Consider the following 25157-nt stretch of genomic DNA (forward strand, 5'->3'; position numbering starts at 1 on the left):
ACACAGCAAAGATGATGAAATCTGGTCTTTTTTCTGTCTGCCCCCCTCAATGTCCATTTACTCCCTCTTCCTTTCTACATAAAACAAAAATACTGGAACAGTCTATGGTGCCATCTGTAATGCATGGGACACGATAAAAACAAGCACTTGATGCTTTGAGACCTCAACACTGTGCTCCAATTTTTATTTAGAGTGAAGTGTCATATTTAAGGTTCATTCTGACATGAAATCTGTTGATGCAACCCATTTGTTTGGCGTCTTTTTCCATAATGTGTGATTAAAAGGTGGTGTCGGAAGGATTGATGCTCTTTGTATGTTACTTTTGTAGTAAGTTGTCACAATCAGCCTTTGAACCTATGATTCTGATTAGAACATCCTTGCAATGCACTGGCGGTTACATAGAGTACATTCCTGGGCTTGCGCTAGCTGATCGCCACTACGCCATAGGTGAAGTAATTTCCAGAGTGGCTACAAGGTTTTTAGCCTGTGTAGCCACAGTGGCGTTCTTATTTTTAGGAAAAAAAGGCTAAAACTTACAACTTTTTTGGCCTCGCGAAAATCCCTGAGCGATAACATAAGAAAAAAAACTTTTTCTCTCGCTAGGCGTTGCGCATGCTGATGGAAATAGCCGAAGTGACCCGAACACTCCCGATCATTAAATATGCACTTGGGTCATGACCTCCTCTCGTCCAATGAAAAAAAAAAAAGATTCTGTTTTCACAAGCTAAACCCACTAATTGGTGTACGACAAGGCGAGGACGATCGATCGAAAGAAAATGAGTGTTTTATAGTAGATTTTGTGTTAAAATTCTAATGGAACAACAAATAGTGAATGCTGAGAGGGGGTAGGAGTGGGGACAGACCAATCAGTAGGTAAATGAAAGATATTATGAATACTTTTTTTGTAGTCTTAGACTTTTGATCCCTATGACCGGCAGGAATAACCAGTGATGGATGTAAATGTGTATTCACCTCGCTTGCTATTTTTCATGCCTTTTTAAATTGAAATGAAAAATCATATTATCGAATTTAAAAAAACTAAACTAAACTATGGCTTACCAATAGGGTTGGGGGGGTGTTCCACGGCAGAATACCCCCCCACACACACACACACACACAAAATCATACGATCGAATATTGAGAAAAAAAATATTGGGCTTTCAATGTGGCTTTTTGTGGCTTGCTCACTTCTTTTACACTGAGCCACAGTGGCTTAGTCATACTACCTCCTAGTGCAAGCCCAGCATTCCATGTTGTCAGTGTTCTTTCTCTCTCCTTATGGCTTTAAAACAGGTAATTAAGCATGGGTTAACTTTATTTTACACAACAGCAGCAATGAAGAAAAATAACATAAGATGTGATGCATAGACTCAAAAAGTTATTCTATATGCGCAAAACTATCAGACTACCTCACGGGTCGAGTGCCGAATGCCGAGACACTCCATAAGCACCGTTCTACCTCCATACAGAGGTGGAGTGGCATCCTTCTTAGCCAATGGGATGCCAGGAAGATTAGTAATAGGTAATAGCCAATGGCAGAGCAGCTATGAGAATGTCGCGTACAGGAACCTGTGGGAGATTCAAGTATCAACCGATACTGTGTTTTTACATTACGTAAGTCGAAATTTCTTTCGTAAGTAGAGGTAATATTTTCCTGCTGAGAAATTTCGTAAGTAGAAAATTTCGTAAGTAGAGACATTCGTAAGTAGAGGTATCACTGTACAAATGTGAAGGAAGTTTTCCTTACGTAACAACCTCGATTGCAAGAAACCAGAAGGAACATTGTGGGCCTGTCAGATGTGAATACATATTCCTTTTCATAGAGTAAGTAGAGCAGTTCAAGCACTCTCCTCTTGAAACCTCAAGTCTTGATTTTTATTATTATTTTTTTACTTTTATGTTCTCATGTTTGTTAGCAGTGCAATTATTACTTAGGTCAGTTCATACTTGAGATAAAAAAGGTTTGGGTTGAACTGGAGAAGGGCACATGAGAAGCAAACGTTACGGTCAGCACCTTTGGCAAGCAAACACATCCTAAATACAACAAAGAGTGGAGAGTTACCCAAACATGTAACTTTGAGTCGACTTTGGGATCCAGTTGTCCTAATAATAATAATAATAATAATAATAATAATGGATTAGATTTTTATATCAATTTTCTGGACACACTCAAAGTCGCTTACATTGGATACATAATTCATTCACTCCTCATTCATACTTGGTGATGGTAAACTACGTATGTAGCCATAGCTAACCTTGTGCAGACTGACGGAGGTGTCCAGTTGTCCTCTCTGTTGCCTGGTATGAACTCTATTAAAGCTCATTTATACACCATTTAAATATGAAAATAGACATACCAGTTTCAAAAAGTGTGTCCATCAGTGTACAGATACTTCCAGGTATTTCTTATGTTGGCAGCTATTTGTTAAAGTCAGATAAATTGTGTGCAGTTTCACAGCATTCATGCAAGTAACATGTACCAGTGCTGGTTTTCCATTTATGAAATTTCCCAACAGGCACAATAAGGTGATATCACCTATATTGCAACTTATACTACTTAATTAGAAGAAATCTGAACATAAAAGCCGAAATCAAATTGATGCTCAAAGACTATCGTGCATTTTGTTCTAAAACGGCTGGCCTGCCAGATCGACATAGAAGCACTGAAAATGTGCATTCACATCATCAAATCAAATTTTTTCTCACTAATTTTAATACATTACACTATTTTATATTCAGTTGGTTAACATTGACAATTTTGCATTATTTGGCCTGCCACCCTTTTTATCTAGCTTTTTCCACTCATTGGGACTAGGTGGTTGAGGCACCTTCACAGACAAAGATGGGAATCAATGTATTGAGTGTGTGTGTATGAGCTTGAGAATGTGTGTCAATGTGCCAGGGCCATGACGTAAAGTCTAGACAGGTCATTTCACAGTGTTCATTTATGCCATGCAATGTCAGATAATGAAGGAGTGGTCATATAATCAACAGTCCTTCCCTTTGAGGCTTTTGATTTGTATTGGTGGATAGTTGCTCTTGAATCATTCTGTCTTGAACAATATTTATTGCAAGGCTTTCCAATTCCTTATGTTCCAACACACTAATCATACAATTAATTTGAAGACATGTACTTCACTGTGTCAAATTAAAGGTTTTTGTGCTTTCATTTCAAGATGGTTGTGAGATGGTTGCACGTGAGCTTGATTATGAATGTACCTGTGAGAGAAACGCTGTTTAAATACACTCAACAAAAATATAAACGCAACACTTTTGTTTTTGCTCCCATTCTCCATTTTTGGGAAACCGGGCTGCACATGAACACAAAAGGAGATGGGTAGAATGCAGAAATGTTACAAAACATCCACTTGTTGTTTATGAGCAACAACGGACAAAGTATGTGAGCACATCTGTAGGGGAAAATATTCACTGTGTTGTAGTTATGGTAAACCCAATGTGGTTCTTATTACTATCAAACAAGACCACAGTGCGTGTTTCTTTGCCCAGCAGAGCTTTTATTTGCATAGGAAAATAGATTACCTAAAGTGAGATAATTTGCAAATTGTCATTTAGGTCTAAAGCAGATGCTGGAAGCTGCAGATTTGGGGGGTCCTGAACATAACAAGACATGAGATTTAAGGATAGGATCTATTTGATGTTGGGTTGGTTCTACTGAAACGGCATGAAGGATGCATTATGTATACTTAGAAGGATAGGATTTACCCTGCAATGTAAGAGTAATTTATATTATTTTCTAGCATTGCACATTGAAAGTCCCTTGTCAAGTACATGACAATGTGGACGCATTCATGTTTACATGATATCATGAGATATATGAGGGTTAGTTATAGTGGAATACAAAGTACAGTAGTGATTAAATGACCAGTCACAATAACTATAAGCAGCTGTGTTTCTCACAGTTGCACATGATAAAAATGAATTACCAACTAAAATGGAGGGGTCCTAAGCAACAAAAAGACACAGCCAAATTATTCAATTACAATTTATTCACCTTAAATATGAAGGGACCATGTTCCTCTCCACCACATTTGTCAGTTTCGTGCATAAATGAGAGGGACTGATGGGTGTTTTAGCCTTGGCCTCATGCACGATCTGTTTACTTTAAAAACAGACACTGCTGTGACGGCAGGTTGATGGGTGTATCAACAGCTGAAGTGTTTTCCATCTCACTCCAGCTCCAGTCCCAGCTCTTTCCTCAATGACGTAAGCAAACTTTATAACGAGAGGCCTCCCTCGCCTGTCCCACCGCTCCCTGCTATCGCTGTATTGTAGCTGTTTTGTTCAGTGCAGTGAAAAAAAAAATGCTGTCTGTTTTTTATTAGGGAGACTTCAAAGACTGTTGCATTCAGTGTTCCAATTTTCAAGAGTGAATGAAGACCTGATCAGCAAGATGTGCTGTCCACAATAAAAGCTGGAAAAAAGTATGAGGGTGGCAATTTTTGAAAAAGTCTTTTATATTTTAATATAAAATAGAGCAAACCTCAACAGAAGCCTAATTTAGATCAAATGTCATTATAATATACTGTAAATGTTTCTGACAATGGTGACTTTTGAAACACATAAGCACATTTCAAGCATTGTGTTTTCACTTTTTAACTTGGGGAATATTGAACCTTAACTGCAATTTCTTAATTTCCCTTCGGGGATTACCATACCACTCTTACCATACTGTCAACATTCTGACTTCTGCAGTGTCTCAAACCAAGAACCATTCATTATATTTTTATAACCTGTTACACAGATTCAATTTAAGTCCTTAAACTTATCTTTGATTAAAATTTACATTAAAATTAATGTTCCTTAAATTCAAGATGTTGAGAAAACTTGGTCACGCAATACTTGACTAAGCTATTCAGCAACAAATAAGTCGGTCTGTAGTTCAGGGTACACTGGAGACATTACCCATATACTGTATGCTTATTCATCGCCGAGGAAAGATGGGTTTACTTGAGCTGAAACAGGGGGGCAACCACAGGGACAGAATAGGTTCCAACAACAAATGTGGATAAAAATTTCCTTCAAGACTGAGTCAATTAACACAGAAGTTGCTGTTTGTGTTTGTGAATAAGTAAGTTAATTGTTTCCTGTAAAATTTGTAGCTAGCTTAACATAATATGCATTCAAACACAAACCCAAAATAAGTTTTCTGTCAGCAATTTGCTCTTCTGACACCACAATACAGGACTCATAAATACATTTTGCATTCTGATTATCATTTCCCTTAATAGTGGGCCTTAGCAGTTGGCCATTTATGTACAATAAGTTATGTAGTGCATAAAACAATCTGTCTTTCAGACCTAAAACCATGCCAAAATGTTCCTTATTTATATGTGGTGTGCTTTACATTAAATAAGCGATTCCACTTCTTTTTACATCCCGCTTCAAAGCGGTGAAATAATTGTCAGTGTTTGTGTGTTCGTCCATTCGTCCTTCTGTTCGTCAGTCCATTAGTCCACCAAATATCTTTGTAACCGTTACAGATAGAAAGATGAAACAAAAAGCACATTACTTGGGCGGCAAAGGGGATGAAGATGAGATGATGACCTTGACCTTGAGAAAAGTAGGTCAAGGTCAAATTTCAACTTTTGTACACTCTGTCAAAGATGAGGGAGAAGGCCAATGTGAGTAAGTCCATAGATGAAAGCTAGTGATTTGATCTATGAAAGTAAGTCAGGGTAAAATTTGAATTCAGGGGTGTTGCGGGATGTTGCAGTCTCTGACTGCCTTGTTGTTACTTGTTTCTGTTTGCTGCAGAGGATTTTAAAGGTCTTTCCTGGTTCAGGAGAAATGGGTGAAGAGGGTGAAGCATTTTCTTCAGATCAAATTTCTATTTGATCTCTGACATTACAGGCATAACAGCACATTTTCTGTAATGTACATAGAACAGTTAATCATTGACGGCTCAATGTGCTCTCATGTTGAAGTTGTAAAAACAACTACAGGAAATAATGTATACACTTTTACTTTTTTGTTTGCTGGTATAGTGCTTGTTTGGATAGATGTGAACATGTAGGAAACTTCTTGAGGCATTTTCCGAGAGAGCTGAGAACTAATAGGATAACAAGTTAATCCTGCACAAATATATATGACTTAACAGTTTTAGTTCTGATCCTGTCAGTTAGGACCATATATATACCCGAGGTAGATCTGTTCATCAGTATTTAAAGTCTTATGCAATTTCTGCAATACTTTGTCTGTCTGTCTACTGTAGACCTTTCATGAAATAAGCATTCCAGAAGTGTACTGTCTGATACACCAGTGAATTTATTGCAAGGATAACTAACAATTCTCTAATAATTTGATGTAATTTAGAAAACTTGGATCATGATTCAGCCAGAAAATTGATTTAGCCAAAGCTTTTAACTATTTCATTCATGAATGAATGAATGACGTTTCCAATTTAGAAATCAATACTTTAGGAGGTCTGCAAGACACATGGCATGCATAAATGCAATTTCCCTTTTAAATTGTTGCCCTGTGAGTAGTAAAATAGAATATTTCTTTTTTGAATCATGAACTATATACAGAGGATGAAATAAAGTGTTAAGACGGAGAACTTCAGAGGAAGTAAGGGACGCCAGTAAAAGTAATAAGTTCTTACTAATGTAGCCCTTCCGTGGTTGGTGACATGTAGCAGGGCTCCCAGTACACCCAAAGCAATCATGACATCATGCTTAAAAGTCCTCCTATCAGACCAATAGGTGGCAGAAGTTGCCAGCAAGAACCAATGAGGCATGACGGACATTCCACCATTTCCAGGCGAATAGAGAAACTTCCCTAGTCAATCTCTCAAGTGCCACTTTGTCTGATGGGTTTCCACTCCAGTTAGAGGTGCGAGCAGAAAGAGTAGGTGAGGAAAGGAAAAAAGGAGGGAGAGCATGGAGGAGGGAAGGTAAATGTCACTGAGAGTACTGAGTGATGTTTAATCATTTGCCAGTGTCACACTTGGTCACTTCTTGGCAATTACCTTTTTATGAGCAACAGTAGTATATAAAAGTTAAAAGGAAGTAACTCATCAGTGTAAAGTGTTCATCTAGGTTAGTACAGTAGTGTCCTGCGTTTGATATGGCAAAGGGATGTATTTTATATGAAAAAAATCACAAGTAGGATTCATCAGTGTTTTTTTAATAATGAACTCAACATTTAAAGGTTTATTAAGATTATGATTTTTCTTAGGTTAAGGATATTTGGATACCTTCTCTTGACCTTCAGTACATCTTATCCGGAAGTGATTTGGACCCTGAATGTTTTTGCTTTAGAGGAGATAGAGAAAGGTGGTGTCAGAGATTGTGCTCGGTGGACTTAGATTTAGGAAGATATTATTATTCTCCTCATTAGAATATATCTCCTAATGAGGAGGATATTAACAACACCGAGGAAGTAACCACACATGAAGATGAAGGACAGGATATTTACATGAACAAAAGAATAGAATAGAAAAAGATGCTTGTAAACATTTCTCATTAAAGTGTATTTTCTCTTGAAAAGCTTTGCCTGTTGGTGAGGACAAAATGCCTATGAATGACTCATTTTGTGAGCATGTAGTTTTCTTTCACAATTATTATCATTTCAGAGATCCAAAGCTGGGTTACCAGAGTACACTTCTTAAGAACAAAAAAGGTGAACTAAACCCTCTGAGGGGATGTTATTACCAAAAATTAGGGCAGCAACAAAAATAGTGCACCATATGTTTTTGCTGTGGTATTGGTATTCAAATGGCCTTAAATATAAACAGGCTATCTCTGAATAATGTAGTTTACAATCAGGTCTTTTGAAGTCATGCCTTGTGGTATTACTGAGAAATTTAGTATGAGACACTTATTAGAAATTCATACTGCAAAATATGCTTATTTCTATTTGAACCAGAAAGGCTATGGCATGCTCACAAAAAGGGTGGCAGTGGTTCAGTGGTAAAGCGGTCGGTAGAGTGGGTCGTCGTATGATTCAAGATCGGCGGTTCGATTCACGCTCCCGGCCAAAAAAATGCCCTTGAGCAAGGTGCCATCCCCTTTAAGAAATTGCTCATTTAAGGCACACCAAGAAGGAGCTGCCTGCCACTCTACCTCCCTTGCATGCTTACAGGGCCCCTTTTGTGTGGTTGTGTGAATTACAGGGGCCTGTACACACGAATATGCATGCGTGTAATTTGATTGACTAACGAAAACTAGAGTGTGAGTTCTTAATTTCCATTCGGGGATTATAACAGTGTATTAAATTAAATTAAATTAAAAATTAAATATACATAGAAACACAATTGGTTCAGAGAGATGGTTTGTAAGTTGATTTGTTTTTAAGTTGTTATTTATTAAATTTCAATGTATAATTGCCATTTGAGGCATTTAAGTGCCGTTAATACTAAGTACTATTCAGTAAGATGTACCAGAAACAATAACAGGACATAAAAACAACACATAATAAAAATACAAGTACAGGTGGTTCCAAGTAAGTCGTTATCGATTATACATCGGTTTTCAAAATAATACATAAAAAATAAAAACCAGATTTGCGTCATTTCACTTGACTTTACGACTGCCTGCCACAAATATTGGACTTAAAATCATCAGAAAACCATTAAGCACATGTCATGTTACTGTACAATAAATAAGCATAAAAACATATAATCATATTAAAATATGTAGTTATGTTCCAATATCTACCGTTAAGTATCACTTTGAATTCACACGATTGCTTTGAATTCTGATTAGTTTATGGTAGGATTTTGTTCTTTTTTATTTAATCCTTTAGAAGAAGAAATGCCTCAAGGAATACTTTGCCAGTTTTTTTAAGTTCATCCAACAAAAACAGAGTCAGCTGTTGGTGATAACTATCCACTGTACGGTACTGTAGCATCTAGCTTACCTTTAGAGCAACGGGGGAGTTAATGTCGGTGAGAGGCAGAGAAAGAGCGTCACCACTACCAATTGTTGTATCATCCATAATAAACAGTAAAATAGTTACAAAGGCTGACTCGTTGACATGCTCACATAGACAACAAACAACAAGAGGGGAAGATGAGTGTTGGAAATGTGCGATCACAGCGGTGCTGCGTGGCGTGGGTTATGGTAGAAAGGAGAACTGCAATAGATTAGTCAGGTAAGGCACTGCACATTTGTTTGTATCTCCGAAGGTTCGTAAGTCGAATGTTTGTAAATTGAGAACTACTTGTACTCTAAAGTCTGGCTTTGTAAATTTCAGCTGTAGTACTGTGGTCATTTGTACATAAAATGGTTCAACTCCATTTCAAGTATTACCTTAGTGTTTGTTTTGCCAGGGAATTTTTTGATTTTGAACATGTTCTTTGTCTTGGAATATCTCTTGTCTTCTGCAGGATACTGTTGTTCACACATTTAAATACTCATATGGACTCTCCCAAATTTGACTTATTAATGACAACACATCTGTCTACAGGAGCAGACAACATCAAGAAATACTGGAGTCGTTACTACCAAGGATCTCAGGGAGTAGTCTTTGTATTGGACAGTGCTTCATCAGATGAGGACTTTGAAGCAGCACGCAATGAGCTCCACTCGGCCCTGCAACACCCACAACTCTGCACACTGCCTTACCTCATCCTCGCTAACCACCAGGACAAGCCAGCTGCACGAACGCCAAACCAGGTGAACTAGTACACATACCGCTCTGCTCTTGACATATGCCATCAACATAATAAGAATAATGCAGTTTATTAATTGATTATTAATAATTTATTGAGTACATTGAGATGCTCTTGAAGCCAAACCTAATCTCAGGGCCTCTTCTTGCAGTCAGTTCTTCAATAGCAGCTTGCAAGCAGTTTCCTCATAACTGGCTTCTGTTTTTTTTGGGCCAGATTAAGCACAGACCCAGCAAATAACATGGAAATAAAGCCATGTAGGTCAATTCCCACAAAGGTTAAAATACAGTAGTCCCTCGCTTATTTGCGCTTCAAGATGCACGGCTTCACTACATTGTGGATTTTAGTAGGTAGTCACGTGATATTGTACGCGCAAGCTATTGGCTGACATCATCCGGAAGTTCGGTGCGTTCCGAGACTCATGGAATGCAGTGCACTTCTGTGTTTTAAACTGTCTATAAGAGTGTGGGAAACGGTAATACAAATATAAGGTGGTTTAATATAAGTATGGGTAGGGTTCATAAACGTTTAAATTTCCATGAATAATAAAATAAATAAGTTTGTTGCTGTCGCAGAATTTTGTTTTTCAAGGGTGGTCCTGGAACGCATTAACTGCGAGTAACGAGGGATTACCGTACAAGTCTGGTTCATTGCCAGTGGTTGACGACCCTACTCAGAGGCCATGGCTAAGAATGTGGCCCTTGAATTGTTAAATATCACCCCTCTGTTGGGGTAGGAGTATGAACTAGTATGGGATATAAAGCAGTAACCAAGTACATGTTATTGCTTTAACCTCTGTGCATACGGTTGCCATGGTTAAGAGGCAAGATTTCTCTTGAAGCCAGAAGCTGAAACAACTTGACCTCCTGTCCATTTGAAGAAGCTACACCCTTCATCCAACAGGGTTTTTCAGTTGTAACTAGGTTAAAGATATTTAAACTCTTCCTAGGTCACCAACACCTTTAATGTCAGTGAGAACAAACATTAAAGTCGATTCAAGAGCACTTTAATGGATTTGCATGATACCTAATTGGGAGTTATCACCATGTGCAATGTGGTTATACTGACTATTGTAAGAGGGAGAAACTATTTTCTTCTTCCCACAAAATTTGTGGTAGCAAACCACTCTGAAGTACAGTAATCCCTCGTTAGTCGCAGTTAATACCTTCCAGGACCACCTGCAAATAACGAAATTCCGCGATATTGCGACAAATGATTATTTACGGTAATTCAAACGTTCATGAACCCTCCCATACTGATAGTAAACCACCCTACATCTGTATTATCTTTTCCCACACTTTTAAAGATTTTTTAAAGCGCTTTTAAGTGGTTCTTTAATACACAGAAGTGCGCTGCGTTCCGTGAGTCTTGGAACACAGCGCACTTCCGGATGCTGTCAGCCAATAGAAAACTCGTACAGCATCACTTGACTACCTTCTAACAATCCGCGATGAGGTTGAAGCCGTGCATCTTGAAGAGTGAATGCACGATTGATTACTATATACAAAGTCTCGATAATTTTTTTGAAAATCAGGCTGTGGGGATAGCTTCATATCCATTTTATAGTTTCATCATAAATGAAGGTTTTCCCCTTGTCTTGACTACGTAGATGTTAATCAAGTATTTAGATTCCAACTCTGGGCTTTACATTGACTGCTTGGAAAAATTCTGGGACATGGACAAATGTAGTTGCTGACCCCTGGAGTTGAAGGTCATGTCACCACCTCACTTCAGGACAGAATTAATCACAGCTAGCAGAGGCAGGGATAAAATACAACATAATTATGCTTGTTCGCTCCACCTTACTCTGCCCTCTTTTTTTGCTCTATTCATGTTATGCTACTCTTCTTCTGTCATTGTTTTGCCTTTCATGCATATTGACAAGAATCTACGCACACACATACACAGAATACATTAAAGTTACTGTTAGATAATGAATGTAATAATGGCTATAATGGCTTTTCTTTCGCCTGTGTTTCACTGGTGTTATTTGGCATGGTTCATTGCTTTTGAAACTACATTGTCATTATGACTGTTATCATGCCTGTATGTGCATAGTATCATCTGACTCTTGGTTGAGTCACTAAATGAGCTTAGTGTTCAGTACTTGTGAGTAAGCTTTGCTAAAATGAAACAAAATTTGGGAACATTGTGAAAGAACTTGATGATTCCACCATGTCTCTGTGTCTTGATGCCTGTAAGGTCAGAATCATGAATGAAGTATTGCCCTTGCTGTTTTTCATTAGTAACAGTAACATTATTAAACACTACTGAATTTCCCTTGGGATTAATAAAGTTTCCATCTATCTATTAAAATAAAGCAGGGAAAAGGGTGGAAATAAGCAATAATCAACCAAACTGTTTGAATTTCTAATAAGGCAAACTGTATATGGTAAGAAAAGAAAACTTTTGACACTGATTCCAGATGATGCACTACAGATAATTCTTCTTGACATTTTGATTTTCTAAGCCGATTCATAACATATTACATCATTGAAACAAATTAGAGCTCTTACCCATTGTTTGCCACCATCAAATGTCACATATGTCATTTCTAAAAATCAACATTTTCCACAAATTGTATTATAAGATTCATTCTTTTATAATTAACCGTTGAATTCACAGGATCTTGATAGCAGCACTAGCCACTGTGGCACATTACTGTATGTTTCTTCCCCTAACTTGTGTATGGTTTGTCTTCAGGAAGTTTGGGAATATTTATGTGTTCTCATTACTTATTGATAAATCTTGTAAGAATGCTCTACTATGGAGGCGAGTTCCTTAATATTAAATGAAAGTTACGCTAAAAGTACCAATATACATGTTAGGAACAGGTGGTGAACCACTCTTAGTGCTGGCCTTGCTTGTTCAGTGTAAGTGCAATGTGTCTACTCAACCAAGGTTTGAACATCCTTAGTGGCAGAATTGTTTGGAGCAACTCAGTGAGGCTTTAGGGTGAACTTTGGAATGTGTTGGTTTATGGCATGTTCAGCTGCATTTCTGATACCTCTCTTGTCAGTAATATAACTCGTTGACTTATCAATAAACCTGTATGGAAATCTTTGGAAAGTAGGTTCAAAGAGTAATAAAGTCAGCTGTTGAAATCAACATTTTTTAACTTGATAAATTTCTTGTTGAATTTTATTTCAGTACCAAAAAGTGTCTACATCAGTCATACAGCCTGGTATGTTTCCACCAGATCGAAATAACCTTACATGTACTTTTTACATTCTGCTATAAGACACCATTTATACCTGGAATGTTATCTTTTAATTATTTATTAGAAATTTTTCTTGGCTTTTTCTGAGGTAAACAAAGGGTCACTGCACAGTACTGTACTTTGAGATGTTTTTGGAAAGTGGAGCTACTTCAGACTTTAGCATCATAGAAGCTTTGTACTGTTCAATTGTTGATCAGTGGGTCATTTCCAGGTCAGGAGAAGAATATATTTTATAGGAGCTTAATGCTTTGAAAGCCTATATAAGTCTGATGTACGATATTGTGGTGAATCGAAGTTGTAGTAAAATGTTGAAGGACCATTATATTGTGGACATTGTTCTTTCTATATTCTTGTTAATATTCTAGTAGATAAAGTCTTCTGACTGTATTATAACCTGTATTATGTTAATTGCTGTTTATCTGAATAAAGGATATAATGTTTATGATTAATATAATCCTTAGCACTTTCATAATAAGCTTTTCAATTGGAGGTACAACCTTTGATCCACCAAAACAATTTCCTCTAGGAAACTCAGTCTGGTTACATCCTTAGTAACCTCTTTGAAATGTATAAGTGATTTACGTTTGTCTAAACGTTTATTGGACATGTCACTTTAAATTAAAACAAGAAGTCGTGCATGAGGCTTTGTATATACTGTACGTGATGCATGGATAAATCTGCAGGTCTAGCTACTGCATTGACTTAGAATCCCATGACTCAAAAAACCTTTCACGTAGGAGTTTTGTTTCATGTGAGCTTTCACAGGCAAAATGGACAAAATTATATATTGAAATTGTGTTGGTCTCCTGAGAAACTAATCAACTAATTAATCAAAGCTCGAAAGGAATTGACCCAAAACAAATTTTAGGCAGCTTGCAAATGCAATTTTATGTCAGTTTTCTTACTTGTTTCTGGTGTTATGCAGGACACAAACTGTGATGAAATTTAAAGTGATGTTTACTTTTAAAGAAAAATCCTTTTTGTGAACAAATGACTGATGCGACAACTAGAAAATAAAAAGTCAGAATGCAACATGCATTACATAGTATATGTCACGAAAAGTCAAGTCAAAATTTTAAGAACAGTTTGATAATTGCAAAAAGGTACTAAAAAGTGTTTTTTTAAAAATGGGAGTGAGACAAGAAATAAAACGAGAAAACAATTAATTGCAACCCTAGAACCCCCACAATAGAAATAAAATTTCAAAAAAAGGACTCAGTAATGAGTAGCTGTGCCATTTTTGTTAATCACCTCAAAAATTTGTTCGGCATGCTTGATGCTAGTGTTTCCAGGAAGCTAGTAATTGAGATGGCTTCACGGAGGGCATCCATTGTCTGGAGCTGGTGTCCATTTTTGTAAACTTCCCTTGCCATCCATTTCTCTGGAAGAAGTCCTTTGTCAGGCAGGCATTGTGTACTACCACACAAACAATGGCCCAACCTGAACACTCTGTTGTTCCACTGAAGGAAAAAGCCCCCCAGATCATGATGACGCCTCGTCCAATGTGCCATGTAGAAAACATCTCAGGGGGATCTTCTTGTCATACCAGTAATGTTAGCAACGATCAGGATCGTCGAGGTCAATTTTTTTTCACCAGAGAATAAAATATTTCTTCCACCTTTCATGTATCTCGTGTTTGTTCTTCTTGCATCAATCACCCTGTTGATGGAGCAAAGTGGTTCATTTCCTCAATACACACACAAACTTGGATTTTTTTGCTGTGGTTTTTTTCTGGGGCACTCCCTATTAATGGTGTCAAGTTTGTGACTTAGGGTGTTTCTGGCACTGCTGGAGCGAGGGGTGAGAGGTGGTGGCATTGGCAGTGGACTAATGCAGCTTAGTGAGCCTGTTAAGGCCTCACTGGGGCCCTCTGTCCTGGTGCAAGTGTTTTTCAGGAGCAGGGTGGGTCTGGAGGAGGTTGAAGGAAATGTGGGACAAAATTCCTTGTTGACATCAATCTCCTGCCGTTGGGGGGCCCAAGGAAGCTTGGAAGGAGTGGAGGGGAGGGTCACCCTGTTGATATAACACCTCAACAAAGCAGGTCTGTTTGGATGGATGGGCCTAATGGACTGTGTCCATGAGAGACTCTTGGTTTAGAAAAAAACTGTCAGTGTTAGTGCCGAGAAGTCTTTTTGGTTGTATTGGCACTTGTCTTATCAGAAGAAGATAGAATGCACAATGATAACCAAGAGTGAGTTAAGAAAAGGGACAGAGATAAAATAGGGTGGTTTCAGGTGACAGAAAACATGAAGGACAAATATAAGTAAAAATGCTGCAAACATAAGTAAATGATGAGAAACTACTTAAAAAGATGACAACATCTCCTGTCCAAACTTTCAGTGTTTTGATCCAAGTCACCCAATGATTCCTCTGTTTCTGATGAAAGCCCCTCCTCGTACTTTCATTTTGTCAGTCCATCACTCATTTACACACTCACTCTCTCTCTCTGTTTCTCTGTCTTTCTCTCGGAAACACACACACACACACACACACACACACACACACACACACACACACACACACACACACACACACACACACACACACACACACACACACACACACACACACACACACACACACACACACACACACTTATTTATGTCAGTACAGTTTTAGGTCCACTAGGGAAAATAGTGTCTGCTAGGAATTTTAAAACATCTGTTGTCAGTGTACCAAACCAAAATCTGACCATGACAAGAAGCCACCAGAATACCGCACACACACACATGCCAGCAATAAACAGCAAAGTGAGTTATTGTGGATTAAGGGTGAATTATAGTTTAGTTTTTAAACTCTGTCATTCTTCTGGCCTCTTTTCTTCATACAATATAAAATCAAGACAAAAGTACAGTGCTTGAAACAGAATGGAGACAGTATCCCTCTTTCTGCGCAAAGAGCACATATTAATTTTTTTTAAATTTAATTTTATATACTGGTTTGATCCCCGAAGGGAAATTAAGAAAGCACACTCTAGCTACTGATTACAAACGCATGCATACATATTTGTGAGTACAGGCCCCTGTATCACACACACACACAAAGGGGCCTGTAGGCATGCAAGGGATGTAGAGTGGCAGGCAGCTCCTTCTTGGTGTGCCTCAAATGAGCAATTTTTAAAGGGGACGGCACCTTGCTCAAGGGTGCCTCGGCAGTGCTCCGGAGATGAGCTGACACCTCCCACTGTTAGCTCACCTCCGGGTATTTTTGGGGGGGCGGGAGCGGGAATCGAACCGCCGATCTTAAATCATAGGACGACCCGCTCTACCGCCCGCTTTACCACTGAGCCACTGCCTCCCCAAACATTTAACATTTATGAACATTAAACAAACCAACAGCGGCTCAATGCCACTACATTGTTATATGTATGCATGAAACATTGCTGTGTAAATCAAGTCAAAATAATATAATGTTAAGATAGCATCCCTGCTAAATGATTGTAGCTCCTGTCCTCTGCTTTAAGGCGTAAGGAGTTCCCTGTGCCCACACTGACTCATTAAGTTGAGGAAAATTACTGACTACATTTTTGCTCTTCAAGTTAGCTGCTGAATGCATCCAGCTGAGTATTTAATGTTTAGGTTGGGATCACACCCATAGTACATTGTCAAAATAATACACTTCTCTCCTGTATTGCCGTTTCCTTTCATACAGTCAAGGGGATGCTCTTATTTGCTCTGCTGTTGACTCATTTGTGGAACACTGACCTTACATTACACCCTGATGACATTTATTCAAAATTATGAGGTGTAATGAAGCCACAGCAGCACTGTTTTACACAGACTGTATAAAAGGATCTAGTGGCAAATCTTGACCAACCAAATGCAAATCGAATTTCAGTTATCAGATTTCCTTGTATATATTCAGACATACTGCGTGTTCTTTGTTGCAACTGTGCTATATGGGACCTTTTTATACCCTCAGCAGACCTCAGAAGGAATAATGTTCCCGACATAAGGAAAATTTAGTCTTGAGTTTTTTTTTAGTGCTGCCGATACCACCACAGCCAAATTGTGACAAGCTACTTACTACCTGTTTTACAGTAAGCTAAGAGGAAAGCCTCCCAAACTAAATTCTTTATTACTGTGCTTGTCGACAATCTCTTCTCATCCCAGGTTTTCAATGTCCCTGAAGTTACTTCCTGGATTTCTTTAATTTGGTTAGTCATTTAAATATTCAACATTTAAATCCTGTAATATTTACAGTTTCAGACTGATAGTGGGGCATCAATGAAAATGTTAATAGCCCCATGCTCACTCAGTCAGTGAGTGTGGGGCAAGGCTAAGCATTGGATGAATTCATAGTTACATACTGTCGATAGTCATCGCAGATTGACCTTTCCTTTACATGTTATATTTTGATGGTATGCTTAGATGTTATAGTAAATGTACATTAGCTTAAGCCAATTTTTTCTTTTTGTTAGTCAACATTTTTTCCTTTTTGACATGTCCAGTTATTGAAAGAAATCTAAATATGTTAGTATTGAGATCCTGGGGTGTTTTTACTTGTTTGTTTTTTTCCTCAACCAAAGTTGAGATGGAGTATGAAATGAGTTGAATTTCCTGATGAATGTTCACGTTCTATCGTCTTTTCCTAAAGCAGCTGTGTTTGAATACTATCAGTTCCACTTTTAAAACATTAGAGACAGGAAGTTTCAAATCCCTGACCTTGCCCACTCCCGTTTCTTGCTTTATTTAACATTCAATCATCTGCGTGACCGTGTCCTTACCCAAGACTGAAATACAACTCCTTTCATAACATTGTGGTGATATAGGGTAAGAGTTGCTTGACTCTGAGAACTTTGTCAAAAATTTTAGTCATGATGAATGGTAGGATTCTACATCTTGTTTTGCAGAGTATGTAGCTTCATAGATTTATGCACAGAGTGATAACTATTCTTAGTTTTTTCCCTTTCTCTCAACTTTCTATTTTGTAAAATAAAGTAATATAGTGTGTAATGACTTACAGTATAATGTACCGAAAGATGCATATTCTGGAGGTGAAAACTTTCCCAACCCCTGAGCTCAGTTTTGTGATCTTTCAATCCACATGAGTTTGGCATACACACTGATGTAAAATCAACTTTTCTGCTAACTTTTTTATGCCCATTTAAGAGAAGCATATGACCATTAAATGTCTGCCCTTCTGGATTCATACTATGCAAATGTGAGACCACAGCATGGAATAAAATCAATCACCATTTGACAGATATATTGCATTTTCTAAGCCCACTGTATGGAAGCTACATTTTCATCTCACTATTCTTGCTTTAGTGTCTACACCAGAGTATGAATAGACAGAAACTGTGTTAATGTATTTTAGATAATGTTGTGAAAAAATTTATTTGAATCAATATGATTTAATTGTAAAGTGTGCAAAAGTTGAATTTTATACTTTTAAAAGTGCAGAAATCAAATTTGCTTTAAATAATAATGGCTATTTTGAATGTGGCGTTTTTGCAGAGTGGCCATTTTTAGTGAATATGCTGGTGTGCTCCACTGGAGATTTGGACATTCGTACGACTTTCAAGTTCAAATCTTACTCTTCCATAATGGTGTTACTGAATGTTGTCTTTTTATGTTCACTTCAGAGCTTCTGTGTCTACAGTACAGTATATGTGCTGCTGTAATACTTAAACATTGTGTTTTAATAAGTGTCTCAGAGGCACAGATCTCCTGAAATGCCATTTTATGAGTGTTGGGTTAGGCTTAGTTTCTGCGCTGCACGGATGAATTCAGAGTTACATACTGTAGTGAATTTTGTTTTTGGTCTCATCTCACTTTCTTTCATTAGCTCAATTTGAATATTTATCTGTAACTGATTGCTATGATAAGGTAAGATAACCTTTATTGATCCCACAACGGAAAAATTCAATTGTTAAAGTGGCAAAAAGGGTACAATAGTGCAGTAAACTGAAAGAACCTATATTCACATAAATGTACTGTTTAATCGACCAAAGTTGATATTGATATATACTGTATATATGTGATAGATTTTTTGAATTTGTGTGATCAATATTTTTTTGTGATCCTATAAAAGATTTCTATAGTTGACGATATTTATTAAAATTTTTAAAGTCTGATGTTATGGCAACCGTTGCTGATTGTATTTTATTAGATTTTTTAACCTTCCACAATTCTGTGAATCCACACTGACCTCAGTGACCTTATATTTCCTCTCACATCACTTGAATACATGCTCTATCGATGGAGATGTTGGGAACAGTGACTGCTGGAGCGTTCATTGACAGCATTAGACTAGGCCACCGTCAGAGATTAAGAGGGTGGTTGAGTCATGGTGTAGGGAAGTAGTTAGCCATCCTTTTGTCTCTATTATCAGCCATCTTTAAATAAAGTGGGTGTAGAGGTTGCATGGGGGCTGGGCCAGGCTCTGTTTGATCATTGATCTTCATGACCCCATTTGAAGGATTTTAATCTCTCAATTGACCTCAAGGATATTTTTTTTTGAACAAGGGTAATGGCGTGGATATTGACTGGGACCTAGCCATAGATTGAGGATGTCGTGGGGAAAGTGATGAGGGTGTTTTTCGAGTTCAGCAGACATACGTGAACATATGTACAGAGATTGTAGCGAATTTCAATACAGGTTGCTTTTTTGTTTCTTATGGCTTTATCAGTATTATTCATACTTCTGTACATTTTGCCTTAAGCCTTGCTCACTCGTGCTTTAAGAGATCTAAGCTTGTTATGTAATCCAAACATTAATTTCCTGACTGTGGTAATGTTGAGTTAGCAAATTACATTGGTTTGTGTAACAAATCTTGTTCTATGTGCACAGTTTTGTCATATGTCTTACTGTAAACACAGGAGTGATGTAAATCCAGTCTAAGCTATTGATAATTGTACATGATGAAATGTCTACTTTAATGAACGGACTTGAATTTTTCCAAATATTTCAAATTCATTAAGCAAATGCATGCCCAAAGTGAAGAGACTGTTTCTAATTGGTTTGGAAATGTATGCAGATTTATACTGGTTTTCTAACTCACTTGATCCTCAAAGAAGATTTAGGGCTAACTTTCCATCAGCCTTGTGCTTCATGTCTCCTAGGCACTGCTCTCCATGACAATAAGCGGATAAATGCTGTCTCTGTAGCCAGGGCTCAAACTGAATGTTTTGACAAGACAACCAGATTGCACCCTTTTGAGTACATGCGCAGCAATTGAGCTACTCTGTGCACTAAGCGTTAACGTTAGCCATACACTATTGGTGGTAATTGACTGTCATTTGTGAAGAGTATTGTTGACTTAACAGTCTTTATTATTATTGAAATGTGACATCTTTACTTTTTACACAGAAAAATGAAATGTAGTTTTTGACCCCTGTATGCAACTGTAGTTGTTACATTTAAAAATATTCCTGTGAGATTTATATGATTACTTCTAGTTTTCAGCAAAATTATTTATTATTTTACATCGTGGATGTATGAAGTATGATGTAATGTATGATGATGAAAATCAGTTAGTGAGTGGCTCTTTCCTCAGTCTTGCCTCCTAATGTAATTATAATAAGAAAATGTTACCTATCCGTGAGGCTGTCCGGTATAAAATATATTACCATAAGTTTTTTTCCTGACTTAACATCTATTAATCATTTTAATTTACATGTTTTTGGTTCAGACCAGAAGAAAATGTTTGAATTCAAACAATTCATTGTAGTTAACTACTTCTTTTATTTATTAGCTTTTAAGGACTTCCTAATGTGTTTCTCTTCATTTCTAAATGAGTTATGAAAATATTAAATACATATTAATGTTAGTGAGCAAAGTGTGACAAAAACATTGCAGCCAGATCCAGTTTGTGTCTGAATCATCTTTTAATTGAGGCTTCATCCATTAGATCTCAGTCTTGAATGTTAAATGCTTATTGGATGCACTTCTATATTTGTGTTAATAGTTACATGACACTACAAATTTCCAGCATGCAAAGAAAAACAATGCATACTACAACCGATACTTTTGATATAACTCCAAGGTAGCTTAATGGGAAAAAAATTCCAAAAATTTACATTATCCTTATGTTATTGTGATATGCTATGTATTATTATGAAGGGGATACCTCTTCAAAAGCCAGTCACAGACATGGGAAACGATGTGTAACGCTTAGCATAAACTGTGATACTTACCCAAATTACTATTTAACATAGAAATAACTTTATGAAACAATTTGTTCTTAGTTATGCTTAATTTTTGTTGGAAGGTAGCATAACACAAAAACACTGATACAGCAAGTGAAGTTTTTTTTAGCTGTAGCTGAATAAATCCGCATCAATTAGGTCTTTGATTTCTAATTCCGAAGAGTGTTCACCTTGTGTCTTATTTTTGAAACAATCTCCCCACTTAAATTTCAACAGATTAAGATCTAGGAAAACTTAAGGCTTGGAACAATGGATAGATTCTGGGAATAATCACACAGTAGTAGTTTTGAATGTACATTGCGTCTTCGTGCATTATCATTATCTTCTGTATTCAGGTCAAATAGTTGTGATTCATTTGACTTGCCTTCTTTTCAACATCTGTACAGTCACCCAAATTTTCCTTGACAAGGTGTGTCACTCAAACATGTCCCTCCATGAGCAACTGTTTGGATGTGCTCACTTTTGGCCACACGCGTTTAAATCAAACTGTTATGTTATACATCAACAAACCTTCCCTCCACAGTCTCCTTTCCTCATTGTCACGCACCCGCTCAATCCATGGTGTTATGTGGTGCATTCACAAGTCACCCGCAGGAATGTGCCTGCACTCCGACTACACCACACTTAGATACACAAACGCTGTGGTTTACCTCTCCTTAACTGTCCTCAGCTGGAAAGGTTTAAAAAGACTATCTTACACATGATCCCAGGGAAGGAAATCATAAAGACAGGATTTGATGTAAAGAGGAAACCACAGTGCTGGGTGAATAGTGATATTGAGAGACGGAACAATTCCTGGCTTCTTATTTTGAGGGAGAGATATGGATCTCAAGTAGTGTAGAAACTGTGTAGCCAGACACCGATTACACTGATGAGGCTGAGGAAAAGGGAATGGGCCAAGGAAACATAAAGCTGCAAATGAGAAAGTCAGTGTCCCAGACACACCCCTCCCCCCTTCTTCTTATCTCTATACCCATCGTCTGGGGCTATTTTATCAGCGTACCAATTGTATCCAGGCCACAGGTTTTTGCCATGTCTGCTTGATAGCTTCAGTGAAACAGTCTTATCAACTTGCTACATCAGCAATAGGATTCGGATTGACAGCAATCCTTTTATTTCATATACCTTATCTTTAGTGGTGATCAGTGGTCAATCAGCATTGCTGAATCATGCAGGATGTGACGTTATGGTACATGTGTTAGCCTCGTTGAGGGTACTGCATTTATTCTATTGCTTTTCAAGATGCTATCGCATGGATGATGCACAGAGACATGTAAGACACACTTAAACTGATCTGTACCAACAGTGTGCTCTCTGCCCAAACACTCTGTTTTAGCAGCTCTGTTCCATCAGGCCACAACCACCTCCAGATGTTCTCTTGTAAATAGATGCAGTGTACAGCTATTTTTCTCTGTTAAGACAGGGAACCCATGCATGGTTTGGATTTTCCTTCGTAAAACAACTTCATTGGCAATGCTTTTCATCTCTTTAAAAGACTTTGACATGGGAGCCCTTCGCCAGTGCATTCTGGGGGATATCTGTGACCTAGGAGATAAAAGCAGGATTCCACTTATCTTCAAGTTGGGGGCCTACAGTCTTGATTTTCAAGTATCTTTGAGCAATTTATTAAACCCTATTTTTCTCCCTGTCTCAACGCTCCTTAGGGACAGGTCTAATACTGAGAACAAATTTTGTAATATAGCACTGTATATGTCTGTGGATTCTCAGTCATCTAGGTCATGGTATATCTTTGTGATGAATTAAGTCAAGTACACTTGGAGTAAAGCTTGATGCCTCTCAAATAAAGATTCTTCTGTACAAAGTAGTACAAGGACCAGACCTCACTAAAGACCTGATCGTTTGCTTGTGTACATTCTCATACATTCACACAAATTCCACATTGACATTTTCTCAATGTGCTAACAATTTCAAAAGATTTCAAATACCTGACTTTCCTCATCAAGCACTTAGAACTGAGGAAGCCTCCTGGATGAGAGAGGAAAAGTCTTCAAATCTTTTAAAGGAAGTCCTGATGCTTCTGGTTCTGCCTTTGGGGGAACTTCCTTGTTATCATAAAGTGCAAAACATAACAGTGTAGTATTTTTAATCACATAATTGTTCCTCAGTTTTGCAGTATTCTATCTTACTTGGGTAGATATTACCCATTGTTATATTGTCAAGTTATTTTTTTCGTTTTTTGAATCTGTGATGTCTTGTGACAGTGACCTAAACTCACCCATGTAAGTTTTACAAGACCTGCACCTGTGTTTTCTTGTCCTTACTGCAACCAACTTTACCCCCTGTGATGGCAGACATGACCGATCTGCAGGCTTGTCAGGTACCATCAGTGCAAAGCTTGTGCCATGTGACACCCCCAGTGGCTTGCCAAAAGCTAATTGTGCTAATTGGTGACCGCCAATCCTGTAACAAGGCTTTGAGGGTTGACCCACCGACACAGATGAAAGCATTCAGATTTGTCTAGTGTCAAGGACTTGCGAGTAATCAGCACGTCCACTGACCTGCAGGCCAGGAGGGCAGGACCACAGTACCGTGGCTAGTCTATGTGTAAAGAGAGAAGAGGATGAGAGGCAGGACATGGAGGATCCATCCACTCAGTCTTCCTGAACTTCTTAGAGTCTGGAGCTCAATACATTGACATTATTTCAGTCTTACGTACAAAATATTACGCAAAAATATATAACAGTTTCCATGATATGTCTTTGCAGTTGTGGCATTCCTTCTATTTATTTATTCATTTTTATTTAGATTTATTCAGCAGTATATTCACATAAACATACGTGGCAAAAAACAACTCCCTTAAAATCAAAATGTTAATTCAATTTCAATTCTTTGGTCTGGGAAAAACTATATAGTATACATAATCCAATCTCAAAGAATGATGGATGAGCCCAGAATCCAGACGGAAACTCTCCCAAGGGCTTTAGCAGTCACCAGGTCATTGTACTTTTGCAGCTTTAGTTGTCTGATAGCCTTAGCTTTGGGTTCATGGTGGGGGCTGTTTGGCGTTTGGCTGTCTACATTAGAGAATCGGTTTAAAAACTGATAAACTCATGCCTGTCTTTATTCCTTCAGCTGTTTAAGTTGTCTCAAGCTAATTGTAACAGAAAAATCCTCAAGTCAGCTTTCTTTCCCTCTGGAGACCTGTTAAGAGAAGAAGTGAGCTGGATTGTCCTATGCATAACACAAAGTTTATTATAACATTGGTGCTAAAGATCCAATGAGTTGAGATGTACTGACATCCGTAATTCAGGTATTTTGGTCCAGGCTAAGTTAAACAAATCCTGCATTGCCACATTTTGTTAAATTTCCTGATGACATTGCCTTTTTATAAACGAACCAGTAAGAAGTACTCACATGGGGAAATTAAAATAAAAGAACACTTTTTTACTTCTTACATTTGTATTTATCTATTTCGGTGCGATGAAGGGTTCGCATTGAAAAAAACTGACTTTAGAATCTGCCTGATATTATAGTTATATATAATAACTATTCTCCCACATGCTATTAATGATAATTAACAGGTAGAAATAGGGGGGAAAAACAACACATCTTAAACAGTGATGATTTAAGGCCCATTACAGCATGGTAACAAACTTTAAATTAATAATAGAAAAGCTGTTTTTGAGGTTTCACAGTTTTTGGTATATTAATATTAATCCATGCTGGTACATGTGATTGCTTGTATGCATACATTATTCACACAAATGACACAAATCCTTCCTGATCAGCAGGACGTGACCCGGTGTGTTCAAACATTTGAGCTCATCTTGTTTTGTCACACGAGTGTTGTGATTTCCATTATTATGTCTTTAAAAACTCAACTTTTAAGGGAAAAATTTCCAGTTGGGAATACGATGTAGCCGCAAGAGGGCAAAAGCCAGTGTCTTATTGTGCCAGTCCCAAGCCTGGATATTGGGTTGTACAGAGGGTTGTGTCAGGAAAGGCATCCAACGTAATACTTTTTCCAAACCAAACATGTGAATCAAATCTATGACTTCCATACCGGATCGGGCAAGGCCCAGGTTAACAACGGCCGCCATTGGCGCTGTTCACCGACTGGGTGCCGGTGGAAATTGGACTGCTGTTGGTCAGAAAAGGAGAGGAGGAAAATGTGTTCGTAGTAAGAGAG

At 37.8% G+C, this 25157-nt stretch overlaps 1 protein-coding gene across 3 annotated transcripts in view; it reads left to right on the forward strand.

Moving 5' to 3' along the window:
* The window catches only part of LOC137592145 (ADP-ribosylation factor-like protein 15), a 95460-nt gene that overhangs the window by 37934 nt on the left and 32369 nt on the right, over window positions 1-25157 (forward strand). For all 3 annotated transcript variants that reach the window (XM_068310071.1, XM_068310070.1, XM_068310072.1), the window contains exon 4: window positions 9430-9638. In XM_068310071.1, the coding sequence (XP_068166172.1) occupies window positions 9430-9638 (209 nt within the window). The remainder of the gene's footprint in view (window positions 1-9429; window positions 9639-25157) is intronic.

This window comes from Antennarius striatus, chromosome 3, assembly GCF_040054535.1.
Source record: "Antennarius striatus isolate MH-2024 chromosome 3, ASM4005453v1, whole genome shotgun sequence".
Taxonomy (NCBI): domain Eukaryota; kingdom Metazoa; phylum Chordata; class Actinopteri; order Lophiiformes; family Antennariidae; genus Antennarius; species Antennarius striatus.